General features: G+C 39.3%; 1 protein-coding gene across 5 annotated transcripts in view; it reads right to left on the reverse strand.

Annotated features, from left to right (window-relative positions):
• The window catches only part of LOC101846926 (ral GTPase-activating protein subunit beta), a 62012-nt gene that overhangs the window by 25377 nt on the left and 8736 nt on the right, over positions 1-27899 (reverse strand). For 2 of the 5 annotated variants that reach the window (XM_005110826.3, XM_013089436.2), the window contains exons 4-15: positions 27339-27503; positions 26529-26549; positions 21595-21828; positions 19243-19503; positions 15192-15344; positions 14344-14544; positions 11131-11360; positions 10195-10340; positions 7756-7859; positions 5458-5583; positions 3075-3176; positions 93-191 (exon numbers count right to left, since the gene is read on the reverse strand). In XM_005110826.3, the coding sequence (XP_005110883.1) occupies positions 93-191; positions 3075-3176; positions 5458-5583; positions 7756-7859; positions 10195-10340; positions 11131-11360; positions 14344-14544; positions 15192-15344; positions 19243-19503; positions 21595-21828; positions 26529-26549; positions 27339-27503 (1842 nt within the window). The remainder of the gene's footprint in view (positions 1-92; positions 192-3074; positions 3177-5457; positions 5584-7755; positions 7860-10194; positions 10341-11130; positions 11361-14343; positions 14545-15191; positions 15345-19242; positions 19504-21594; positions 21829-26528; positions 26550-27338; positions 27504-27899) is intronic. The other 3 variants (XM_005110827.3, XM_013089439.2, XM_013089438.2) reach the window with 2 other exon arrangements.

A 27899-nucleotide genomic window follows, 5' to 3' on the forward strand; every position in this document is an offset into this window, starting at 1 on the left:
GTTTGAAGGAGACCTTTACATACAACACTTGTAGAACAGACACAAATGCACAAATCTAGGTCGACTGTCTAACATAAAACTTTTCCATCTACCTAGATTTTTGGGTGGCGGAGCATGTAGCCTATGGTAAGAAGTGTCCTGAAAGCTGTTAGTCTCTGTAGACGTGGTGCTGGCACTGGTTCTGCTGGTGTCTGGTGAGGGAAAATGAAGACAATTCATGTTGTAAGTCAGCAACTGGACAGATACATGACTGGAATACATGACTAAATATTATAATTTTTATTTATGAACCAGACTGAATTTGTATTTTTTCTTGAAAGAATATGAAAATCTTTGAAGTTCATGACAGTAGTTTTGAATCGGGGTGACAGTTCCAGGTTTTATGCCCATCAGGCAAAAGGTTCAAGCAATTTTACAATAAGCATTATTCATTCCACTATTGTATCTTGTACAGCGTGGCAAAAAGTTAGGTAAATAAACGTTATCATTCACAAACAAGATTCTTTTTTGGACTTTTTGTGACCCAAAACCTAAACCAGCTCATAACTTTAAAAAAACTATCTTTCCAAACAGCCTTCGTGAATAGAACAAAACATAAAAATAATGTCAAAGGACACAGTAACTCTATGATCTACTAGATTGCACATCTCGGACAACCAGTAAAAAGAACCACTGGAGTGGAATGAAAGAAAATGACCAAATCCTAGTATCACTTAACTGTACATTTCTTAGTTCAATGAAAGACTAATGTTCATTTAACTTCAAAACCAAAGCTTTTTACCAAAATAATGAGTACACTGGAAAAATGGCATTGTCACGAGATCCAATTTTTGCTTATTTTTAATCTACTATTTAGCTTGATCTTTATTGTCCAACACTAGTGACATCTAAAACGGTTGTACAAGAAAAGAACAGCAGTCGTCCTCATGAACATATACTGACGGTCATTAAAAACGCACCATTTTGGATTGAGCACATTTTGGACTAAAATCTATCCAGTGACATCAATTGAGGTTGACAAAAGTTCGCGGGCAACAGAGGTTACCGATCGCACAAAATTTGAAGTTCCCAGTTCAAAACTGTCAATGCGCACGTGCAACATGCAAAAATCCGATATGTCGACCTCAAACCTAAACTTTGTTCAGCGAGACAGATTTTTTAGCGGTTAGGGAGGGATTATATCCACCCATAACAAAAACTGACATTCTTTACTCTGTGCGACAGATTTTTTCTGCGTAAATAAAGCCGCGACTTTCCATGCAAGAACGTGAAAAGGCAATTGGAATGCCCCAAGCCGGAATGGCAGCACGACAAGTTGCCAGGCGCATGAACTGTAGCCACTCGACTGTAATCCAGTTGTCTCAACAAAATGCAGCTACTGAATCTACAGTAGATCGACGATGGAATGGCCAACACGAGTTACATTACCAGCGCAGGACCGTTACATTTGCCAACGTCACCTTCGTGACCGTTTCCTGCCAGCACCAGAAACAGGTCGTCAAGTGGTTGGTCGGCGTGGACCAGCATCTGAATGGACCGTGCGACGCCGTTTGCGGGAAGCAGGACTTGCAGCCAGACGCTCGTACGTTGGTCCTGTCCTGACACAGAGGCACTGTCAACAACGTTTGCAATAGGCCAGGCAGCATTTACAGTTGACGAAAGTCGCATGCTGACGGGAGAAGAAGGGTCTGGAGACGCCCCGGCGAGAGCTATGCCAACTGTTGCATGCTGGAGGTCGATAGATGGGGAGGAGACAGCGTCATGGTATGGGGAGCGTTCAGCCACGATTATCGCACACCACTGTGCTTCTTCGACCAGCCTGTGAATGTCACCACGTACCAGCAGGTTTTAAAGAACCACGTCATGCCGTTATTTGGTCAACACCCAGAGCTGCAGTTATACCAACACGACAACGCCCTCCCCCACACCGCTCGAGTCACCACTGTTTTTCTACAGGCAAACAACATCGATGTCCTGCCTTGGCCATCACTGTCTCCTGACTTGACACCAACTGAGCATGTGTGGGACGAGCTAGGCCGCCGTTTGTCCCATGGAAGACCTCTACACAATCTCCAAGAGCTGAGGCGTTCTTTGACAAATGAGTGGGTACAGATTCCAAAGATGTTCTTTCAGACTCTTGTCAATTCCACGAGAAGACGCTACCAATCCTGTACATTGTATACAGGCCAATAGAGGACATACACGATACTAAAGCAGGTGTTAAAAACTCAATTTACCGCTCTGATTTTTTTAAAATGACTTTTGTTACTTCATGCTTTTGTGCTTGCGATGCCATTTGACCTTTTCATGTCATTTCAGCTGTGAATGTTCACAAAATGACCATAGAATGCAATGGTATACTATCTGTTTTAAAAAATAAACACATCACCACTACTTGAATTGTTTTGTAAGTGGTGCGTTTTTAATGACCGTCAATATATGACCGAAAAACAAAAGTCCTCAATTTTCTTCCAGGGACTAATGTTCTTTTTCCTTCAAGGACCTCAAATGCAATTAAATATTTCATTACAAATTCTGAAAACTGGGTGGTTGGCGGGTGCTCTGGTTGGGTTTGCCCCTTCTCTCCTACCAAATATCTATTGACCATGTCTCTCCTCCCTCTTTTCGTGTTTGTTATTCTCTTGTAACTCCTCCAATCTTCAGAACTTTTAAGACCTTATGTTGCAAGTGCCGCAAAACTTTCACTAAATTAGTTTCAATATTAACATTTTTTAAATTCTAATTTTGTTTTAGAGGTTTTACAGCGCTCGCAACTGCAAAAGGTCATATGAGCGCCAGAAGATTAGAGGTGTTACAAGAGAGTAAAAAACACAAAAAAGAAAGAGGGGAGATAAGGACGACAGATGTTTGATAGGAAAGAAGAAGCAAACCACACCAGAGCACCCGCACACCACTCACTTAAAATCTACAAAATAGGGCTAAAAACAGCACCTATACATGGATGGGTGGTGCCTCTATAAAGGAACAATTATTAAACAGTATGAATAATAGCTCATTTGGCATGACCGCAAGACTTAAGATGCCGTGTGGCAGAAAAGAAAGCAGTGCCTGACCTGGGTGCAGATCTGTATCAGAATAGTCCTGCTGCGGCTGAAGTGGGATGTTGTCAGCCTGCTCACATGTGGCCAGGTCTTCCACCACTAACATGAAGCCTCCTGCGTAGATGACAAGTCAATAACATTTGTGTCCCACCCGGTCAAAATCAGTCGTAAGACGCAATGTGCTATTCGGCGCTACCAGGCTCGCAAGGCTAAAAAGTGACTTTCCCTGATTTTTTTGTTTTTTGGATCTTTTGAAAGTTCAATGACTTTTGCTTTATTTAACATCAAAATAAACAACTATAAACGACTATTACTATTTTATTTCGATTTATTTTGGAGGTGTGTGTGTGGTTTGATTTGAGCTGGGGTGACAAGATAAAGGAATTTGGACCTTAAACCCTTTCGAACATTTGACCTGCTGGTGTGTAGCTGTGAGATTATTTATAGAGCCATTACCTCATGGCCACATTGCTTCAAAATCCTTTATTCGCCCCTATATTTAGATTTAGACCCCTTTTCGAGTATGAATGCTATGAAATACAACAACTTAGCGTAACTATAAATGACTGAGGGCTCTGATTGATTTAAGCGTGCCCTGCTAGCTCAGTTATGGGCTGTTGATCTTTCAGTTTTACACTGTGATTGACTTTAAAAGTTCGTTTTTATTGTGTTTTAGTGGGGGGGGTTTTAAAGATTGATCTTCCTCTAGATCTCCAAAGGTGGACTCCCTACCAAGAGGCCACTGAGGCGATCTAAGTGCATGTGTGTGTATGTATGTGTATGTGTGTGTGTATGTGTGTATTTGGGTGTGCATGTGTGTGTGTATGTGCGTGTGTGCGCTCATGTGTTTATGGTGCTATTGCAAACTTATATAGGAATCAAGGAAGCGTAAACGTGGCACGTAAGCCTACTCGCGACTTCCGAGCGTGTGGTTTCGGTGAAATCAAGGTAATTTAGATCGTTTGTTTTCTTTGCTCTTTCGCTATAATACACCAAATACTGTATACCTTTTAAAAAAATTAAGCTTCTTTTCGTTTCAATAGCGCAATTTATTTGTTTTTCCGAGTATTTGGAGCTAGAGAATCGCCGTGGAAAACAAAGCCCGTCGTAGTTAGAATGCGAGGTTTGCCGGTTCAAAAATTGACACCTATGCATTCGAATGCTTTGAAGAAAGAGTGATGATTAAATACCGTCTTTTCATTGGCAAACAACTTCTTTAGAGCTTTGAACAGGGCTTCCCGTGGTATATTTTTGGCCTTTGGCGTTTAAATAGAAAGCCTTTAAAAAAGCATACAAGTTTTCAAAGATCATTTTTAACAAGAATTATGTAAAATACCGGAACAAAAAAGGTACCAATACAAAGAACAGTTCTTTTTCTATTAGAATAAAGTCATCAGCTTGGAATTATTTTGATTCAATCCTTTCTCCTTTCGCGAAACTCCGGGGAACACTTAGTACACTATAGTTAGAGCTGACTCGCTCACCGCGGGGACCAGTGCAGCGCCGGCCGGGACAGCGCTCAGTGTTTTTTTTTTAAATCACAATAACGACAGACCATCATGTCTGCGACAATAAAAAACTGATTGTAAAGATCTCACAGTCTTGAACAAAAAATTGGGCTTCATTTCTATGTTATAGTGATTGTACTGTATTAATGTGGAGATGTTTGGTGCACTTGGTACTCTTTTTTTTCTCTGTCAAACATGGGGTTGCAGCCAGTTTGCAAATTTAGCAATATTCGATTACATATTAAATTAAAAACAGCTGCCATTTTCTTAAAAATTGAGGAGGAGGTAAAAGTATGGTACCAAAATTCACAGGAGACACAGGCCTTTCACATGGAACAGACAAATTTGACATACTGCTACTTTGAAAATTTAGTTTCTCGTACTTAGTAGGGCCTACGATGTTAACATGTTGTTGCATTTGACATGAAGACTATTCTTATCAAAATTTTGTTTTTGAACTAAATTTTGAAATTTCCTTCACATGACTGATTTTAACCAGGAGGGTCATATTTTTTAACTCCTTTTAAGGGTGGAATTGTCAGCCCTCTAAGTATAAAGTTTTTTGTCCAAGAATATAGATGAGTGTGGGGAGACAGGCAAAGGAACTCAAAGAAAGAAAAAAAAAAAGGCACACAAGTAAGGTCCAAAACAAAGAAAGGAAAACAGGAAAGCAAAAAGTATGGAAACAGACAAGCAATCACAATCATCTTCCCATAGACAAAATTTAAGTGAGCATAAATTTATCAGCAAATTAACATATCAAAGTAAATTATACTGACAGGTAAAAAATCTGCAATGCAGCCAAGGGAATGCTTGAATCAAACAGGACAAGACAAATTTCTCAATACCAAGCATATCACAAACTGTAGAAACAGATAAAAACGTACCTAGCAACATCTGAGTATTCTGGGAATCTGTTTCATTTGTAAGAGCCACCCGGATGAGCTCTGTGATCCGCGTACGAAGAGATATGAAGGTCACAGTAGGTTGATTGTCATCTTTCTTCAGAATATCTGCAGGTCAACAAATTCAGGGAATAGGACAAAGAAGTATTCTTTTATCTGCACATTCAAATGTGGAACAGAATGATAGTTTCAGTGTGCTGAAAACAAAAAATGAAAACGCTTATAAATATCATGCTCGGGGTTCAGTAAGTCTTTGGTCTGGGTATGAAGGAATCATGGTAGAGTCATGAAATTTCACCAGCCATTAGACAATTTCTTTGGAACACACCATGCAAATTTTCAGGAAAATCGGACAATATTAAGACACTAGTCAGCATGTTCAGTAAAACCATGCACAAAAACGATTAGTGTTTCTTTGCTGAAGCTGTGCCATGGAGCCTGTTGAATATCGCTCAGTTATCAAGTTTTTACACTTGCAAGGAAAATCCCCTTCGGACATTTTTCAGAAAATGGTCCAAGTTTATGGTGACAAATGTCCTCGTTATAATACTGTGACATACTGGGTAAGAAAATTCAAATCTGGATTCATGTCGGTGATGGGTGAAGATCGTGAAGGGCACCCATCCTTTGGGGTAACTGAAGAGAATGTATCCATAGTGAAGAAACAGGTTTTACAAGATTGACGTATAACTGTAGAACAGCTTTCAAGTGAAGCAGGAATCAGGGAAGAGTCAATCGAAATGATTCTCCATGACCGTCTTAACATGAATAAGGTGTCTGCGCCGTGGGTACCCTGCCTTTTGACAAGTGAGCAAAAGAAGCAGAGGGTTGAGTCCAGCAAAACTCTCCTTCAAATCAAATGGAGTCCAATGACACAAATTTCTTTAAAAACATGAACATGGATTTATCATTTTGATCCAGAACAAAAAATGTCCTCCATGCAATGGAAAATCCCTTCTTCTCCCTCACCAAAGAAGGCAAAGGTAACACCATCAAGTGGAAAGGTCATGCTGTCATGTGTCTGGGATTGTGAAGGCATCATCATGACTGATTACCTGGAAAATGGAAATACAGCCACAGGGGACTATAATTCGGGTTTGCTGATAAAATTAAGGTCAGAATTGGAGAGAAAAAGGCGGGGAAAACTCCGTAATGGGGTCCTCCTTCTGCATGACAACGCTCTTGCGAACAGGGCACAACAATCAGTCCAGACAGCAGAACAGAGCAGCTTTGGAATCCTGCCACACCCAGCTTATTCACCAGACCTAACCTCTTCACTTTTTTCTGTTCCCTAATCTTAAAAAATCACTCAAAGGATGTCGTTTCCATGACAATGAGGATGCCATAGAAGCTGTTAAAGACGTATAGGGGCCCATTCTGGGTAATTTTTTTCTCAAGGACTTTTGAAGGTCAAAGAGAGGTGGTAGAAATATGTTACTCAGATTCGTGACTATGTAGAGAAATGAAAGTATGTGTGCCAAGTTACCAAGCTGTATCTTTATTCCTTCATACTTAGACCAAAGACTTCTTGAGCCCCCCTCGTACAGGCATCGCAAAAGCAGGCTTGCCAACTTATGCAAAACCAATCAGGAACAACCAAGGTCATAACAGGAGATTACATACAACAATTCACAAAATTACATCATGTGGGACTGATTTTTAATGTAGTGTATGTGATAAGGCTTTAAAATTCCTGATTGCCAAATGCGGGACAGACCCCAGAAATAAATTCCGGATAGTTGGCATGCCTGGAAAAGACATGTAACCAGTCAGGGACATTCTCGATAACGGGAACTATCTCTTTTTAGTAACACTGGTCTATAAACATACTTAAATGTATTCCTCTCGCGTGGTCAAAGTGTCCAGTTGTCTTATAAAAGCTGGCCCACTGAAGGTCATTCTTTCCCTTCATTAACACAAAGTGGTGACTGATGCTGTTTAATAGTTCCTCAAAACTATCAAATCAGTGACCATGTCATGTTGGGAATATTCGTCTTGAGCCTCAAAGCTCAATCTTGCTCCCAAAATAATGCATACCTCTCAAACATGTACATACACACATACATACATATCAATTTTTTTCAACTCCTGGCAGCGGACCGGGCACATTCCTTCATGATTACTTCGACGTCAAATTACTTTTTGGGAATTGCCAAAAACAGGTCTCGGCAAATGCTGAAAACAGGTCTCTTTTACCAGGACTTCATTTATTAGATGAAAAAATATCGAAATAGAAAATATATGTTATAGAAGGAAGACAGAAAGCAGAGTGACACTGACCTTTGATTTGTAAATCTTTGAAGTGCAAGGGGAGACACAGCATGGACAGAAGCAGGTGAATGCTGGCCTTCCTGAGCTCTGTGTAAGGGATCTGTTCGCACAGTCTGCCATAGATTAACAAAAGGAAAAATTCTTCAATTCAAAGAACCTACTTACATTGCTTTTACTTTTTCATCCTCTGTTGCCATTAAGCATCAAGGGGAGATGCAGTTTTCTATGGTAAGCCAGCTCTACATCTCTTTCAATTGGGACACTAAAATATTACTATATCTGGGACTAACAAAATGAAATAAGAATAACCAAATTGTGAACAAGAGCTTATTCTTAAAAAGAAAAAGAAACAAAAAAGAAAAAAAGGTTTTAAGTTAGCAAAATGACTTGAAAATACGTAGTTTAATAGCTTTAAATAAGATTAAACATTTATCTACTTGAAAACAAAAGGCAAAATTCAATGAAAGTCCTCCCATCAGTAACTAAAAAACCCACATTTCAATTGACAACAAGATTCTCTGCTGCTTCAGTAAATAGCTCAGCATTTGACACAGATATGTGAAAATCAGCTGGTGGGCAAATCTCACTCTAAGGGCGATAACATAAAGAAAGCCGAAACTTAAGCGGCTGAAGATCGACTCGGACAGGCGCCAGTCGGTGTCTGCTTGACTCCACATAGAGAGCCCCTATTGCCGATCTCTTTAAGCTCGCGTTGCATTGATCTACTGTTGTCTAGTCTGCCTACATCTACCGTATCTAGAATCTAGTTCTAGGTCTTGAGTGATTACAAATTTACAAGAATGGACTTGTCATCCGAGAGGGGGAGGGGGAGAGGAGGAGAGGGGGGGAGAGAGAGGGGGGAGAGAGGGGGAAAGAGAGAGAGGAAGAGAGAGAGGGGGAGAGGGAGGGAGGGAGGGAGAGGGGGAGAGGGAGGGAGAGGGAAAGGAGAGAGATTATCTTCCTGTGTCCGGTAGAATGTCATATAAAATTGCAATATCATGTCATAAATGTGTCAATAACAAAGCTCCCTTATATCTTAGTGATCTCATCCAGATGTATGTTCCATCTAGATCACTAAGATCAAGCGATCAGTATCTTTTAAGAGTTCCTAGAAAAGGGGGTAAAAAATTAGCTGAAAGATCGTTCGCCCACCTTGCTCCGTCAGTTTGGAACTCTCTTCCCCAACCCTTGAGACATACAACATCTGAGTCTAAATTAATTTTTTTAAATCTTTAAAGACACATTTAATGACATCGTTTTTTGTCTGTAGATTCAGGTTCAATACAATGTTATGTAAATGACTATGTATCCATTTATGTATTTTGTGAATTGCATTGTATAGATTATTTTATGCTCATTTCGTGACGATGTGTAAGCGTGCGCGTGTGATAAGCAAGTAGATGCGTGTGTGCATGTGTGTGTGTGTGTGTGTGTGTGTGTTTGGCGTACATGTGTGTGCACATGTGTGCGTGTTATGTGTTCATGAGTGTGTATGTGTGTTTTTGTGTGTGTGTGTTTGTGTGTGTGTATGAGTGTGTGTATTTTTGTGTTTGTGTTGCGTGCGTGAATATTGTTCGTACATGTATTTTTATGTAAAGCGTCTAGAGCTGTGTTTACACGGGAGTGGGCGCTATAGAAATGATCTTCATCAACATCCATTTTGACAAGACACGACACAGCCAGATAAGCAGATCTCTAGACGCACAACGAAAAACTACACAGGCCTCGTCTCTTCAAAATCACACTCTACTGACTGACACAGTAAAGCCGAGATATCTAGATCTAGATTCTAGATCTAAGAAAAAAAATAAAATTAATTTCACCACAACACAGCTGGTATTCATGAAGCATAATATTTTGGGGAAAAAAACACTTATTTTCTTAAATATTGCTTAAAATGCAATTCTGCTCTGTGACCACCCTATTTTGACGATGCTGATTTCAAAAATGTAATTAGTTTTTGTCTACCGTGAAGCACCAGCTCTGAAATAACCATTTAAAATTGTCCCCAGTCCAGTCGGGTGACGTCACACAAACCGCTGAACCCGAGTTGGCAACAGCGAGACGGCATTGAGAGTTCGCGACCTCGGTGCTTTCTTGTCGTACCTCCATTTTTAATAACAGTGAAAACAGTTTATAACAAAATGTGATTTAAAGAAGAAGTCTCACTTTCACTGTTAAAAAATGGAAATACGACAAGAAAGCACTGCGGTCGCGAGTTGACAGCGAGACGCCCTTCCCAGTTTTTCAGCGTAATAAGAATGTAGTTTGGATTCCGATAAAGCCGACAACTCCGATCCAAGTTTAAAGCTGCCTGCAGTCGGCCAGCTCTATGTGGGACAAGTTGGAAATAATAAGGGAATTTTTATACCTATCGGCGCTTACTGAGTCAGTCTCCGAAATCGGCGTTCTCTATGTTTTCGCCCCATGAACTTGAGATTCACTTACTTGAAATCTGGTGCTGTTCTATTAAGGACAAGTTCAATGGCTTTTAAGATATGTGGCAACAGCAGTTGTACTCCAGCTAGGTCAACACGCAGCAGTGAACACGAGTTGAACAGGATGTTGGACAGCACTTCTCCACTTATGGACTGCTGCAAAAGTCACATGACAATCTCTTCAAAAACAATCCACAGGTCACATTTACATATTTTTGAAAAATGTTTTTCAATATAGATCCCCTAAAAAAAATTAAGTTTTTAAAATGTGGGTGGTTGGCGGGTGCTCTGGTGTGGTTTGCTTCTTCTTTCCTACCAAACATCTATCGTCCTTATCTCTTCTTCTTCTTTTTTATGTTTGTTACTCTCTTGTAACACCTCTAACCTTCTGGCGCTCATATGATCTTAAGCAGTTGCGATCGCTGTAAAACCTCTACTAAAACAAAAACTAAGTTTAAGTTCTTAAAATATATTAATACCCAGTGTTCTGCTTCCTCTTTAAGATAAGAACCCTCCTAGCAAAGGCATGACAAAAATTTCTCTCATTCCCTCCTCCCATTTTTTATCTTTAACATCAGCCTGAAATAAGCCTCAGTTGAAGAGGGACCCATCCATCAATCACCTGACATATTGACAAAGGGGAAGAACTTCAAAGCTGTGATTTCGAGGAGCTCAATAAATTAAGAGATTTTTTTTAATGGATAAGATCCCTGTATAGCTCCCACATGCAAAAGTCTCAAAAACAAGCCTAGAAGAGAAAAACTTTAAACCCACAGGCAATAAAATCCTGGTACGCACAACAAGACACCCAACACAACTATACAACACAAAAACAAAAAAGCCCCCCTCCCCCCCAAAAAAAACACCAAAAAACCCAACCATTCTCACAAAACAATTGAAAACAATTCTTTACCAAAAAAACATGACAAAAAGCAACTTAACGCACCTCATCAGTCTGCAAGCCATAGTACATGACAATGTAGAAGCGAGAGTAGTACTCTGGCAGGATGAACTCTCCTGTCTTGTGAGCACAGAAGATGCGGCAGAGGGCCCCACAGGCCTCAGCCCGGCCCGCCTGGTAGGCCACGTCCCGGGTCTGGTTAGGGTCTGTGTTCAGGTCCATAGACAGAGAACTGTGCTTGGACTCTATAAAAGAACTTGTGCGACGTTCCTTGGCTGAAAAAAATTCATCACTACAGTTAGTACAATATTCGACTTTATTCCTTTAGGGTTATAAGAAATGCTGAAGTCAAGAGAAGCCTGCAAGCTGCACACACCTACAAGTGAAAGTGAAACTTTGGAATGCTCAAAATGTGGCAAACTTTTCTCTGTCAGAATTGGTCTTTTCTGCCATAACAGAATCCACAAGTTATCTTAACCTTTGATTCTTCTAATTCTTCCATTTTGTTTGAGAAACATTCTCCTTTGCAGATGCATTGGTCATCAAACACTGACAGACGAACTGTAATTATTATTATTATTATTATCATTCATATTATTACCTTAAAAGTACACTATTTTTGCAGCTGTAAGAGTCTGATACATTCCCAGACACACAACTGGTTTCTGTGGTGTAGCAGTTACACACTTTGCCATAGCACACAATAGACTTGAGTTCCAATTCCCATGTAGGGAGGTTTCTAATCAGGGCCCCTGTCTGTCTCAACTCATTTCGCCGGCCGAACGCGGTTTCCGCTGAGGAACGACTCCGTCGTCATTTCTCATATGGTTTTATTATTTTGCGACTTTCGAATGTATTTGTGTTAAGACCGGAAGCTTCACTGCTAGTTTTGTTATTAGTCGGCTTTTTAAAGAGAATTTTGCGAGGTTTCTTCAGTCCGAAGTGTCTAACGAAGTAAAGCAAACCCGTTTGTCAACAATAGCAACAATGGCTTGGGGCAACAGTTCACGCAAAATGAAAGCCCCGTAAAGCTTTTTGCTGATCGACTTGACTAATATAAGCTTTTAATTATGACAACATTGTCAGCCACACTGACTTAGACTTCAATAGCAATTTCCAACAGATGGGAATAGCATTGACAATAATGACAACAGGGATGAAACTGACCAGATTTTTAGTTGGCGTCGTACTCTATCAGGGGCAGTAGGTGAATTGTCAATTAGCTATAACCTGCCCCCAAGGTATAGATCCAGCACTAGCAATGCCAACAAAGCTGGTACAACTACAAGTACTACATTTATAATAAGGATCGAATTAGGAGCTGATTGCAGGTCTTGGTATACTGTCAGTGGAGATCTGGGTTGTGGCCGGCTAGCATTTCGTGTATTTCAATTACTCCAAATTATTGAACAAGATCTGTGCTGGAATACCAACGTATGTGGTATTATTACAAAGGCGATTTACATATAAACATTTCTGTTGAGTATCAGTCATTAATTCATTGGTAATGGTGACACCAAGTTGGATAACACTCATCAAACTAGCCAATTTAATTATTTTTCAGTTATTATCCCCCTCTGTATTGTGTAATTGCGCACAAAGAACCAAGCAACCCATCTATTGTGATAGCTTATTCAAATACCTTTCCAGTCCCCCTTTTTGAAGCATAACGCACTAGTTCGCATTAGGCCCTCCACTAAATATCCCAACGATTGCGCCATACTGCAAACCACAGTAGTCTAACAGGCCAACAGAAGTTTGTAGATAGTTTTTCTCAAGTGTTCTTTGCCTGCTGAGATCATGGTTAAGATTAGTAAAGAGCAGAGAGCTTTTTGTACAGGACATTTCCTCACCACCAACTCATTTCGTAAGTTTTGCACAAGGTACGCAAATAATTTTAAAGTGCCCTTAAGGCTTTCTTTGATGTTAAGGGTGGAAATAGTTCTTCAGTTGGACTTGTAGAGAATCAGAACAAAAAATTCCCAGACAAAACGACCACTTCAGGTCAAACACAGAGCGTTCGCACCCCTTTAAACGTCACCAAGGTATGGAATTCAGTAGATGGGCCCAAAGAGACGTCTGTCCGTAGACGATGTCTGCAGCAATGACTTTCCTACATCTCAACGGTCTGCATTCTCAAAGCAGATCTTCATCTACGACTGTACATTTTCCCGTTCGCAAAGCTATCAGAGGACAGCAATGTGTTCATGATTCCTCTATCGTCTTGAAAAGTGTGAACATTTCCCCTACGACATTTGGTTCCTTGGCAAATCCCATATTCACCTTTCAGGTTATATCAACTGCACAAATGCTGTCAATTTGGGCAGCCTCCTCCCCTCCCCTCCCCCCATTGTCTCTAGAAACAGCTCCAAACTGTAAGGTGTACATTGTGTGTGGCTTTGAGTACTCATGGTTGAGTGGATCTTTGTGTCTGGCCACAACTGAACATTACGAACAACACGTTAAAATGTGTCGAGTCCAAAAAAGGACATATAGACCATTGGTTCTCGAATTCTAGAATTTAAAAAAATATTTTTTCAACTCTGTAGGAGAAAAGAAATATTGTTTAAACGTTACAAGGATGGAAAGATTAGATTTTTTTAATAAAAGGAAAGGAAAAAAAACAAACCAATCATTTCAAGACTTTCCTTACAGGATCTTTTAAATTGGCGCATTTTGCATTTATAGGTGGTTTATATAAAAGCCATTTCCGTTTTGGAAAATAAGTTTCTTCTTTGTGAATTTTATGCCAAACAAATTCCTTATGAAAGAATTATATCTGTTCCAAATTATAACATTCTAGTATAAATTTTGTGTGAGATATTTAGAAACAAAGTTGTACAGTTTTTGGGATGACCCTGTATCCCATTCATTCTCTTGTCTAGGCACTACGTATTGTATCTGATGGCAGTGGTACAATGTAATCATACAACAAACGTCCTTACGTTAAGGAGTTCATTTTTATTAGTCACCTGCTCACTGATAAAAACAATCAGTAAAAGACATACAGTTTCTGGGATACTTGAATAGACATAAAGGCCTTGAGCATCTAGCTCTCACTGGCATAACTGAGGGCAAACAAGGCAGAATTTGACCAGGAGAAAACTGCTTTGACAGTCTAAACAGATGGGTGACAGGGAAACATTATGATAACGTAGCTTTTCTTAGAGTAAAGGAACGAACGGACAACCATGATCAAAGTTGTCAGTCACAGATCTAGCACTTGATGACGATCTAGAGCAAAGAAGACAAACTAACCTGGAGCAGCATGGGATGGGTGCAGCTTGACTCCCACCAGCGAAGCATCGAAGAGCCAGGCAGCAAACAGGTGCAGGATGCTGTTGCAATGAGGACGCTGAGGGGCATAGGGCAGGCGGGTGTCCAGCAATAGTTTCTCCACCGTCGAGCTGTTGGAAGGTGGCACTGCAATGTTCTTGGCTGCATGGGACTTGGATGAAACTGAGAAGAAGAAGAAATGTATGTAGGATGAGAAGGGTGTTGCTATCACAAAAAAAAATTATTAAAAAATAGTGGGGGTTTTTTGCTCACTCTGTGAAGTGAAACAAAGTAAAACAGAGATTCTTACCTTATGCAATTGCGAGCGCCGTAAAACACTTTTTTTTTTTAAAAGGAGATTCTTATTTTTCTCAGCTACTAGCATTCTCTCAGAACCCCAAGAAAACTAAGTAAGCCATGACTTTTTGAACAGCCTCAACCCAGATGAACAACATCGAAGTTTATAAGTCTATCATCATCAAACCCAGGTGTCAGAACATTCTGTGTAACTGGAAGAGTGAGTCAAAGTCTCCTTAAAGAGAAGCTTAGTGGGTGGTTGGCAGGTGTTCTGGTATGGGTTGCTCCATCTCTTATTTACCTATCCTCCTTATCTCTCCTCCTTTTCTTTGTATGTTTCTCTCTAGTGATACCTCTAATCTTCAGCACTCACACAACTTATTTGTTTTGTAAGCGCCATAAAACTTTTACTGAAACTAAAAAAGAGAAGCTTTATCATTGTTAAACATGATCAAGAAAAAATGTTTTTGAACGGCTTTAAAAGATTGTCACCATGGCAAACTAAAAACTTCAGAATAATAAACCCAACTCACCTTTGGTAGCCAAAGTCCCAGTGAGCACAGAGATGGTCTTGGCTGCCTTTCTCTGGCCTGGCGGGGTGGAGGGCGTGGTCACGACTTTACTCCCGACCACATTGGGCAGCACCTCTGACACCTGGCTTTCCATCTTCATCTCTTGAGGCAGGCCTGGGATAAAATGAAAATCTATTTACAAGGGTTTTTAGTATGACTTAAGAGGTAGTTATCATCTTAAAATGACATTTTTTTAAACTAATATTTGTAAAGTTCTCATAGTCATTTTCACAGCATCAACAAAAATAAAGGGGCTAACAACCAGAATAAAAAATTATGAACACCCCTTCCCCCCAAAGCCACACTCACATATTCACACATGCACATATACACACAATCACAAACTCAGTTATACACAAATTGGCAAATTCATGGGAAAATAAACAAGAAAACCCTTACACGAAAGCTTCGCTAGGAAAGTGACATAAAGCAAACTTACAGAGTGTACGAGTGCCTTGTAGTCCACAAGGAGAAAGTATAACAATTCGCAAAAAATATTTGAGAGGCAGTAGACTAGTGTATTCTGCATCCATTTTTTCAAAAATTAGGAAGAGACAAATGCAGTTTCTTGGACACCTGAACAGAAATACAGGCTTTGAACAACATGCTCTCAATGGATAAAATAGGCAAATGAAGAGGAGGAAGACCAAAAACAGCTTACTTAGAGAACCTAAACAGATTGGAGACAGGGAAGACAGGGATAACATACATTTTTTAAGAGCATCCAAGCAAATAAATCACAAAGGCAGACCATGATCGCCAATGTCTGTTTCAGATCTGACAGGTTATAATGATGATAGTTCATATCAAGGAATCTGAACAGGCATAAATATTTTTCCCCCCCAAGAAGGCACATAAAAAACTGTTAACTCTTACCTTGTTATGTTCAGTTGTACAAAAATGTTTTGTTTGTTTGTTTTTGTAAAGTGTTTTACGGCGCTCGCAACTGCACAAGGTCATATGAGCGCGTGGGACACACCTACAGGGCTGCCTACCTCAAAATTCCCATTTCAGGTAGATTCAGGGTCAGTTTCAGGTAGTTTGGCCCAAAATCAGGTAGTACAAAGACAAAGAAGGAAAAAAAAAGATGATCGTTGCCCCATCGAACGCGCTTGATTTTCGTGATATCGGGTAATTATATTTTGAAAACTTGTTTGTGCATGCACGTGTGTGTGTGTGTGTGTGTGTGTGTGTGTGTGTGTGTGTGTGTGTGTGTGTGTGTGTGTGAAAGTGTGTGTGAAAGTGTGTGTGTGTGCGTATGTGAGTGCGTGCATGCTCAAGCGTGTGTTTATATGTGGGGAGGGGAAGGGGGTGTTTGGGTGCGAACAAGTTAAGATTAACAGAGTGTTTGAAATGTGGAGAGTTTAGGTTTTTTTAAAGCATTTATATTATGGACTATCGTTCAAGGCACCTGTCATTCAGTATTGAATCTGGAATTGAGTGCAGGGTGACTGCCAAACTGACTTCAAAACCCCTAGCCCACACAAATAGAAACTACATTCAAACATATTTTCCGACACTAGCACAGGACACTGATGTCTTTTGTGACTTAAGTATCACAGACAATTTTTTCTAGTTTTGCCCTAAAAATACAACATGAATCCTGATCTGGGCCTGAGGAGAGGCAAGAAGAACATCAACTGCCAAAACCATGTTTGGTTTCTGCAATCACGGATTTTAAAAAGCATGTAAAACAAAACTTATTTATAAAACCTTTATAGTTAGGCTTACGGTAGAGCAAAAAGTGAAAATAAAGAGAGTGTGTACTGACAGCCGGAGCTGGAAGGACAGTGAGAGTGTGGGATGTAGTGATGTTGAAAACCTGGCAATCAGTGAATCACTGCATCATGGACTAAGTATTGATTTTTTTCAAAATGCTAAATCACAGTACCAGTATTTAATCAGCAACAAGCCATCATGATGCATAGGCATCCAACATAGAGCTTTCCGAGGGTTGAAAATGGCATTTCCTCATCACTATTCAATTTGTCATCATTGGTAAATCCGACAAATCCGGGAACACCAACCTTGAAGATACAATCATCAAGCTTGTGCTCTAATGTTCCCTCATTTACGCACTCGATTGTCGAATGGCAAAACCACATCCACTTATCGTTTTTATTTTAGAAACTGTTTCTTGCACTGCGGCCTCATCCTGCTGCCGTAGATTTTATTGTGTCAATTCTGAAGCCCCGCAACGCTCCAACTTTGAATAAACTTCAATTACCCCAACAACCGACGGCCGGTCCCTTACTCATGCTGTACCCACACGATGCCAACACCTACTACTGTAGGTTCATTGACCGGTCACGATGACAGGCCCGACAATCTAGAAATCGGAGGATCTAGTTTTCTTTTTTGTCATTATAGTGACAGCAGTGAGAATATCAATTTAATTTGTATGCGACACTGTGTTTTTTTGTGCACAAACTGCACGTTACAAATTTTTATTAACTGTAACTGTAAATCTAACGTTACGTCAAACTATCACCAGACAATAATCTGAGTGGTTACAAAAGTGAAAGTAGATTTTGATTTTTCCGATGGAGTCTCAGTATCTGTATTAAAACTTACACTTCTGCCAGCCGCCATAGCCGCTTATTCGCGTGTAACGTACTCTCTGACTGGGGAACGCCGAACGTAATACATGTATCACAAACGCAACCGGTAAAATATGAACTCAGTAGCCTTTTCAGATTTGGTTTTGAATTAAACGGACAGATATTCCAGCCGCAGCAAAAACCCGAAGATAGACACAAAGAATGAATGGATGAAAGGAAGGAGGAAGATTATCTATTCTGAGTAGACATTTTAGCCGATATGCACGCGAAAAACTATTGCCGACCGAACGGCACAGATAGACAATGGTCGAGTGTACGAAATGCGCAATCTGGCTGTTTCTAATACAACTTATTGCCGAGAGTTGCCGTAAATATCTGACAAGTTACGGAGGCAAGTGCTGATATCTCTCTCTCTCTCTCTCTCTTTCTCTCTCTCTAACGCATGGGGTTGATATGATGATGCTGCAAGTACGGAACTTTCGGAATGTACGGATAGACACAAAAACAAAGAAGATTGGAAGCACTGCAGATCGAGTTTTTTTCTTCTTTTTCTTCTTTCTGTACCCATCGAAAATACGGTAGTTTTGACACCTTATCGGTATCTACCGAAAAAATCGGTAGATTTAGGCAGCCCTGCACCTAATATTTTCAGTGGGTAGGAAATTTTGAATTTTGCCCGGGTGGCGGCCGAAGCCTACTCTTATCGATTTTAGACCACCAAGGGATCTTTAACGTGCGCAACTTGCACACGGGCCCTCCGAGATTTTTCACCCTTGTCCGAGAAGGCTAGGTGTAGATCTTTCCTATCAGAAGATCAGGGGTGTGGCTGAAAGGCAGCAGTAAGAAGAAGCGAAGGAGTAGCAGTAGAAAGGCTGCAGAAACAATCAGGAGCCCAGAGGAAGGGGCAAATGAGGTGGTGAGGGGGTGGGGCCAGAAAGAGGAGACGAAAGCAGACGACAGAACATTTCTAGAGAGCAGGAAAAGAGGTGAAAGGAGACAAATTTAGAGAAGAAAATTTTTCGGTCGCTACCCGGATTCGAACCTGGGACCTTTTGAGTGAGAGGCCAACACCTTAACCTCTAGGCCACGAGAGCCCCCTTACAAAAATGTAAAATGTTTTAATATATCATACTGAACAAAATACCAGTTAACAAAAATATTGATTGTGTAATACTCTAACCAAGCAACTAAGAAGAATGCATAAACTCATTTTTAGCTAAAATATTGGCCGAAGTCTATCTCCAGATTTGACTAAAAAATCATGAGTACGCGTTGGCACATGCTGTAAATAGCACAAAAGCACTGTGGGTTAATCTTTGTATCTATTCGTATCGTTTCAATCAAAAAAGGTTGGTGGGGTTTTATTGGCATTTAGAAAAATTTTCAAGAAACCATTCACTAATTTACACCGTCAGAGACTAATACTGTCGATACATTCCAGCACAAGTTACCTAAAAAGGCATTGACCATCGCCGAGATACCCCTCATTGCTCGAAGAAAGACCAGGGGCAGTCGGGCCAGGCAAGGGTGGTAGGAGGGGTCAACCACAGCCTCACTGGTCAGTGCATGCTGCAGGAACTTTGGCGTGTTGCTGACCACTCCCGGCCGGCTCAAGTCCACGGGGTTCTGGAGAATGTGCAGGAAACGAAACCAGCACTGAGCCACAGACTCCGGGTTCATGTCCACTGGGAGCAGTTGGGACTCTTCTTCACCTGAGAATGTTGGAGTTCACAAACAAACGAAAAACATGAAAGAGAAGATTAAAAAAGAGTTGAGCCAATTATGTGTCACGATGCCATGGAATCAGGCGCTCGTCAATTTTTGGGCATATGGAGTGATAGTATCATCTAAAAGATTGTCAATTTGCTTTGCTTTTGATGAAAAAATTATCCATTTATCTTGAATAGAAGTCGAGATATTTCCGATTGAAGGAGGTGGGGGTCGCCTGGTTTCAGAGGTAAAATTAGCGAGAAATTGGCCATCAAAGTTTGGGGACTTCCATAGCTTAACAGTCCTTAGAAACTGCAAATTCAAATTTGTTGTGCCTTTAATTAACGTTTTTCTTTAAAATCTACATATAAAGGTGTTTTTGAATTGACACACAAGGTGTTGAGTCAAAAAACAAAAATTTGAAAAAAATTTCTAAACAGCCGTTTAATTTGACGATTTCTCGAGTTTCATTATTTTGACGAGCACCTGATTTCACCACGACGCCTCACATATGGTGATTTTGAGTTGGCATATCTAATCTGACATTGAGAGAGACATTAACCTGAGTCTGACTTTCAGATGGAGGTTGACATGAGCTGGCCCACATGTCTTAACACCAAAGCATTGGTGCTGCTTTATCCTGTTTCATAAAGTCACTTCAGAAAGCTACATACACGTTCACTTAGGTTACTAGCACATTTCACTTCTCTGTGTGAACATCCAGCCAGGGAAAGCCAAGATGTGTGGATGCAGTGGCAGGTAGAAAGTGCATACACCCTTCAACAGCAGGGAGGTGTCAAGCAAAAAGCTAACAAAAATACAATTCATCCTCAACGGGAAAGGTTTTAAACATCAAAAGCAATCCATCTTACAGCAATTCCCTCTTTGGTAACACAAACAATTAAGCCTTACAAGACTCATTCTCAAGAAAACAAGTACTGTCTCCTCAGGCTCTATACCCCCCTCACCAAAACATAAGTACAAGAACTGAGCTCTCTCCAAATGCAGAGTATCTGTGAAATCCTTCATTAACAGTAAATAGTGAAATGGGTACACTAAAATGAGCAACCTTCTATGATACAACAATCATTCTCACTAAGAAATTGGCATCTCGTCTTGTGGGTTCTTTTAGTCTTGATCATAGATGGAAAAAGAAGAGTCAGCGAGGTGAAAAGGTGAAAAGAACCGAACACAACACCAAAGAAAATGGATAGACGCAGAAGAAGCACTACTTACTAGGTCCAACAAGGTCTTCAGATGACCAAAACAAACAAAAAGCTCAAAAAGTAAAGCTGAAAAGTTAAAACATACTCATACAGACAACAACAGTCCCCACAGAAACCAAGCTGAAAGGAAATGAGCAAGAATATAAAGGAGTCTAACGACCGTCCCTTTATCTCTATAATACACCTAAACCTGCTCTGATGAGCACCTGTTCAAGACAACCACCTGAACAAACGACCACTTCATACTCATCCCTCCGTGCTTTTTCTATACATCATAATGACACTGTCCAAGAGGACCACCTGTCTAAAACGCAAGACCGGGCCCAGATGTACTCTGGACGAGCCCACACAAGGTTGCCTCTTACCTGTCTGCCTGTGGCAGATTGCCGCCCTCCTAGTGGAGGCCAGCTAGAGGAAGGAAGGAAGGAACCATCTGTCTAAGATGACCTCAAATAAAAACATCAGTCAGAAGTAAAAGACCTAGGCTTCTGATCCGTATCAAAGAAAGATACAGAAGGTCATTTTTACCATCATCCATCAAAATTCTTCCATCTTAACCATCTTGTTACAAGTATTCATATGACCTTAGAGCATGCATCAGAATAACATTGAGTATGTATCTAGCTAAAGATTATCATTGTTTATATTACTGTTCATTTATATTATGCATGTGGCTGAAAGCCTGCATGTGTGAGCATGTTTGTGTGTGTGTGGTGCCTGCATGCGTGTGTGTGTGTCTGTACATGGTAAAATACCAAACCAAAGTGCCAGGATCTGGACAATAAAGATGTATCTTATCTTTTCCCCCTGACAATGAATGGCTTTACTGGACGGGTTCAACTGTACTCAAGAAGACCTAGCACTGACCTATAGTCATGTCAGGGAAGTCTGGCCCATACATGATCTTCAGCATCTGCGCAGTGAGGGCGTGGTTGACTCGGTGCCACATAGTGACCAGAGCCTCGTGGTGGCGCCAGAACAGACACATGCTGCGGAATGTCTTCCACAAGGAGGGTGAGGGGAAGCTCTTGTGGCATGCTGTCAGCCAGATAAGGAACAGCACGCTCAGCACTCGGTCACACAGATGGTCGCTGATGTCATCTGAGGGGAGAGCCAAACTTTTTTCAGTTTTAGTTTCAATGAGAGTTTTACGACACTTGAACACAAATAGGTCATACAAGTGCCACAGATTAGATGGTGCTACTAGAGAGTAACATACAAATAAAAGAAGGAGAGACAAGGACACAAACAATGCATGTCCACAAGTTTTCACACTAGTGCCACTATAAGTCCAGGTCTAAAACAACCATGTATCACTGATAGAAAGAAAATCTTTCCCAAAACAATAAAAAATCAGGGATTTATTTGTATGCCACATTTCCACTTAAAACCAAACTGACAACAGAATAAAACAACAAACACCAAAAAACATGCAAATATTTCAAAGTGCTGCAGAAATCATTTAAGAAAAAAAACTGGACAAGATTAAGTATGACTAAATTTGTCAACCTCAGAATATCTATTGTTTTTTAAACATTTATTTACCCATGAGACTTTTCAAGCAATCACAAACAGTAACAAGCTGTCACTTTCCAAAGTTCAGAATATGTAACAGCATAAGTCTTCAGTGACTCCTAAGAGCTAAAACATTTTCTGGAGTCACCAATGATATCACTACACTCTGATGAAGAAGGTTTGAGAAATTATTCAAAGGCACGGAAGATAACTTGACAAACAATAAAAGAAAATTCTGCTGGACTATCATGATTTGCAGATTGTACTGGAATCTAAAGCAACCTCCTAGCAAATATGAACTCTAAGAAGAAAATAAAGAGAATAAATTAAAGTACAGGAGTCCATCAAAATGGGAAAGACATGGTAGTAAAAAGCAATGCATTAATGGGCACGAAATATGATAAGGAAAATAATTTTGAAAGTGCAAATAAAAGGTTAACTTTAGTGCATAAAAAGCTATGCTAGTTAATTGAATGTTAGCTAAATATGGTCCAGCATCCCTATCCATGTCTCAAGACATCAGACTGCACTGTTTAAAAACAATATACAGAAAAAAGTAAGCTCACGCCAAGATACTGCGGCATTACGCATTGGACAGGGAGACAATTGGGTAGGAAGGAACAGGGTTGTGGAGTTACCAGGGACTTAGGCAGAAGCTACAGCTCAGACAGCACCTTGACCAGGCAGGGGGTTTAGCCTTGACCACACAGGGGTTTCGAATGGCATAACATGAAGTCACTATCAGAAGTAACAACTATGCTACACACATCCGTCACTTTCTTTACTCACTTTGACAGTCGTCTTTTCATCCATTTGGTAGAGAGCTAGTTTCTTTCAAACTATCTACAAGTACAATCAAAAGTTACACAGACTGCATTCACACTATTGAGAAACTGCAGGGGCGTATCAAATACAAAAAAAACATTCCATTACCAGCTCTGCCCTACCCCACCCAATCATATATACATAAGAACACAAGAAAGAAATAATACAGCCACTGTGGCTCACAGTCTCCCCATTCTCGTGTAGCAAGTCAGTTATTTTCATGATGCTCAGACACATCCTGCAGGAAAAATAACAATAAGGCAGGACACAATCAGCGACTGCAAAAAAGGTAACTATAAACAACACACATCCAGGGACTGCAGAAAAGGTAACTATAAACAAGACACATCCAGAGACTGCAGAAAAGGTAACTATAAACAAGACACATCCAGAGACTGCAGAAAAGGTAACTATAAACAAGATACATCCAGCAACTCCAGAAAAGGTACCCAAATATAAGAAAAGACATCCAGTGACTGCAGAAAAGGTAACCAAATATAAGAAAAGACATCCAGTGACTGCAGAAAAGGTAACCAAATATAAGAAGAGACAGACCCACAGACTGCTGGAAAAACAATGATAAGACAATGATAACAAGCAAATTGTCGCACTGACTTCAACAGACAACCTCACTTTTGTAAACTAGTGTACGCTTGGTAGTGGAATATTCACCTATTCTATGACTAAAACTACACTCAGCTTTAGTGCGAACATTGCACACCAAAACGCCTCTATTGTCGTGTACAAAGTGAGGTCAGTGAAATTCAGTAATTTTGGTGAGCAAAAAACTTATAATCAGCTTTGCAAAATCCTTTTGATCATCCTGCCTACCCAAGTGTATTATCAGTAATTTCCAAGTCACTTTTCTAGCATTGATTTTAGCAACTCTTGTTTCACAATCCACCATACAAAGTTTTGAAAAGAAAATCCTTACTTGAGCGTAACCCAGAGAGCGGTTACCTGAACATAAAAATTCTTTAAGTGCGCTTTCATGTATTACTGGTAGTAACACAGAAAATAAAAACCTTAAAAACAACAACAAAAAGCAGGTGCACAAAAATTCAAAGTAGAACGGATCAAGGCACAATGAACAAACAAGTTTGTTAAATCTCACACACAGATAGCATGGATACTGTGAAAAGGAGATTTTATTTGTTCAAAACTGAAAACAAAAGAGCACAACAAAGAAAAAAGAATCTCTACATTTCAGTTCAACCAGAAATATATTTTGTTACATAAATGATATTTCATCAACAATCTAAATTGTTATTACCATAAAGACACACAAAATGTGACTGGGTTTGTTGAACCAACTTTATATTTTCAAGTTAAAAAGAAATCAACGCTAAGTTACTTCCAGAAAAAAAAAGGTTTGGAAAAGTGAAATAACTAAAATGTTTATAGAAGTAATTCTGTTACCAAGATGAGAGACCATAGTAGAAGCTGTAATTTGTGACAAATAAAGGTACACAAAGGCAGTTGCAAAAAATATAACCACACCAACAGATATGAAAAGGAATCATTTCTGAACTTTTCAGCAAAAGAGGGTAATTATACAAAGAAAAGAAAAGTTCTTGATAAGCATACTAAACAGCTATGGATGAGAAAGCTTATAATATATCCACACACACGCAGGAAAAGAAAGCCGTGAAATTTTAATCTACCCACACAAAAATGTGTTCCCTAAATGACTACAAATTAAAATTCATTATAACTATTCTATACTATAATCTATGCAGTGAGATGAGACTAACTGCATTGAGGGACAACAGAAGTACAACAGAAAAAAAAGAACCTAGAATGTGCAGAGGTTACCGAAAAAGATATTTCAAAAACCCATTATACCAAAACACATATGCTCTACTTGGTACAAGTTATTCTGAAATGAGTGTTCAATTGATATGTTTCTAAAAAATGTTCCCATACTGCCTTGGCTCAAAAACAAAGACATTGGCGGTTTTCTTGTTGCGTAAGCATAATTTACAGAAACCGTCGGCTTCTTGACCATAAGACAAGATGAACAGGGCTTTATAAGAATGTATGGCGCATAGAGCAAGCTCTTGAGCATGGATATGCGCTATATAAATGCAATTATTATTATTATTATGGCAATATTTAAAAATGGAATTTCATAACATTTACTATCTACACGTTACAAAAGGCAGTTTTTTACTATATTACTACAAAAAAGGTCATTGCCTTGTTTTCATCACAAGAAAACAAATGACAAAGACTTAAACAAAAAACCTTTCAATTTGGAATATTATTGAGTTCTATCATATTTTCAAAACCTTGCAAGAAAATGCATTGAAGGTATAAATATTGAGTTCGGGGGTTTTTTGTGCTTTTTCCAAAACTTCATCGCAATGAGACATCAGGTTTCCATAAACAGTACTGAAATAACATCATTTCAACTTAGATGCCTCATCTTAAAATTTAAAAATCAAGCAAGTTTGACAGAACTATCTCACTGCAATAAACAAAAGTTACACATAATGGAGCCAAAAGGCATTTGTTACAAGAATACCAAGAAAATCTCTGTATAAAGTATTACAAAATCCACACTTTTTGGTGGTAGAGTGACAAACTCTCATCATGCTTGTAAATAATCAAATCAAGACACATCAACCCAAGTCCGAAATCCTTTAATGTACTCCTTTTGTTCAAATTCAATAAGCTTGATTGATTGTTTCTGCTTTAACTTGTTTATTACAAGTCTGTTTTCAAGTGCAGGTGAAACACCCCAATATGTATATATATATATAAATACACACAAACAAGACATTTTAAAGACAGACCCTCAGACCGAAGGGCTAGAACCCAAATGGTCGCTGGATCGGAAAAGTAAGAAAGTAAATTAAAGAAAAGGCAGACCCTTATGTCCTGTGGTGGTTAGAGTAAAGGAGCAGGAAGGAAGAAGGATAGAAGGTAATGAGGGTACATCGACGAAAATATAAATTATGTCTGTTTATGTATAGAGCTCATGCTCATTATTTCATAATTAGAGGCATTGTATCTCTCGATAATATGTAGTGGGTCTCATTTGACTCCTATATTTGATACCTTTTCTCAACAACTGCTTTGAATCCAAACCTACAAAGTTTTATAATGTCTAATCACAATCACAGTGAAGTGACATGACCTTTCTCTTTCCTTAGATAAAAGATTTATACTCATTTTACCAACAATATGCATTGGCATAGATCTAATAATACAAAAATTAAAAAATAGAGAACACAGAAAAGATGAATATATCTTTCACAACAAACTCACACAAAAACATGAAAACATTAAAAGAAAAAACCAAAACAAATGTGAAGCATTAGGCATGAAATATGGTGACTGATGTTACAAATTGTTCTTTAACAGAAAATGTATATATATATATATATGTATATATACATAAATACAGGTGTGGAGCAGCTACTTGTCACCTCTGCTGATAAAAGTGTGTTTCTTACCATTACTCAATCCAATAACGTCTGTCCGAGGCATAAGGGTAAAAAAAAAAAAAAAAACAATGTACACATGCACGGTTGACAGGACATTGTTTTTCCCCCTCAAAAAAAATTTTTTTTAAAATAACATATGATTTCAGAGGGACAATTTCTTTAAAATGAAAAACCCATTCACTGTGTGGATATCAGTTGAAAATTTGGTATATCAATTAATTTTTTTCTTCTTTCTCATGTAAGGAATCACAAACATACTTTAAGCAACCTAATTCTGATGGTCTTTTCACTAATATTTTCAAGGAGTGTTCACTTGGCAACGCACTGATATTCACATCAGACGGATAATTAGTCAGAACACATTTTATGTTACTGTTGTACATTGTATTGTATTTTAAAGCACTTAGAGCCTTTTTACTTTAATCGGGGTTGAGCCCTATTATATAAATGTCACTTATTATTCATAATTATTATTATAATTTAGATTATTTACTGAAGAGACACTACCTGAAAAAATCTGATTGCCAGCTCATAGGCCAACTATTCATGGCTCTTCTATACGCATATATATCAAAAATTGAATGAAAGAAATAGAAACTATCACCGTCAAAAGACAAAAATGAATCTCACCAATGGAATCCACAAAACTTTGAATGCCTGACCTCTTAAAATCATCTGACAAATAAATGCTTAAAGAAGTCTTGTGAAAACAATTCCACATTACAGTGTTGATCAGACATCTCCAATTCACAAGATGCAAGAAAACACTTCAATACGTGCTCAGTACTCATCATGAGGAAAAGTAAAGCAGTTCCATACCTTTTTCTGTGGGAGGGCTCAGTAAACTGTCATTTGCTGCCAATAGAAATTTCAACAAAACCTCCCAAGTCTCCCTTGTGAGGATAGTTGACTCTTTTGCAACAGTTTCAATGGCCCGCAAAACCCTGTGGCAAAGTACTGCCTGTTTGTTGACAAGGTCTGGCCCTGGGAATAGCATAGTAAACTGTGTGAACTTCACTTTTCGTTACAATTTCAATACGTACTTAATATGATTGTCTGTGCACTTCTTACTAATATCATAAAAAATAACAAAGACATTACAAGCCAAATAATAAGTAAGCAACAGATAAAATTCATGGGCATGTATATATGTATATATACAGAGAGAGAGAGAGAGAGAGAGAGAGAGAGAGAGAGAGAGAGAGAGAGAGAGATATGCCGAGAGAGATTTCAAGATTTCAAAATGATTTGATTGATTCGAAAGGCCTTAATAAGCCTATACATCCACACGTTTTAACAAATGACTCGGCAATTACATAATTTGGTGCAACACATCTGATTGTACAGAGAGGGGTACAGACAGACAGACAGAGAGAGAGA

Source organism: Aplysia californica, unplaced genomic scaffold (genome assembly GCF_000002075.1).
Source record: "Aplysia californica isolate F4 #8 unplaced genomic scaffold, AplCal3.0 scaffold00950, whole genome shotgun sequence".
NCBI classification, from domain to species: Eukaryota; Metazoa; Mollusca; class Gastropoda; order Aplysiida; family Aplysiidae; genus Aplysia; species Aplysia californica.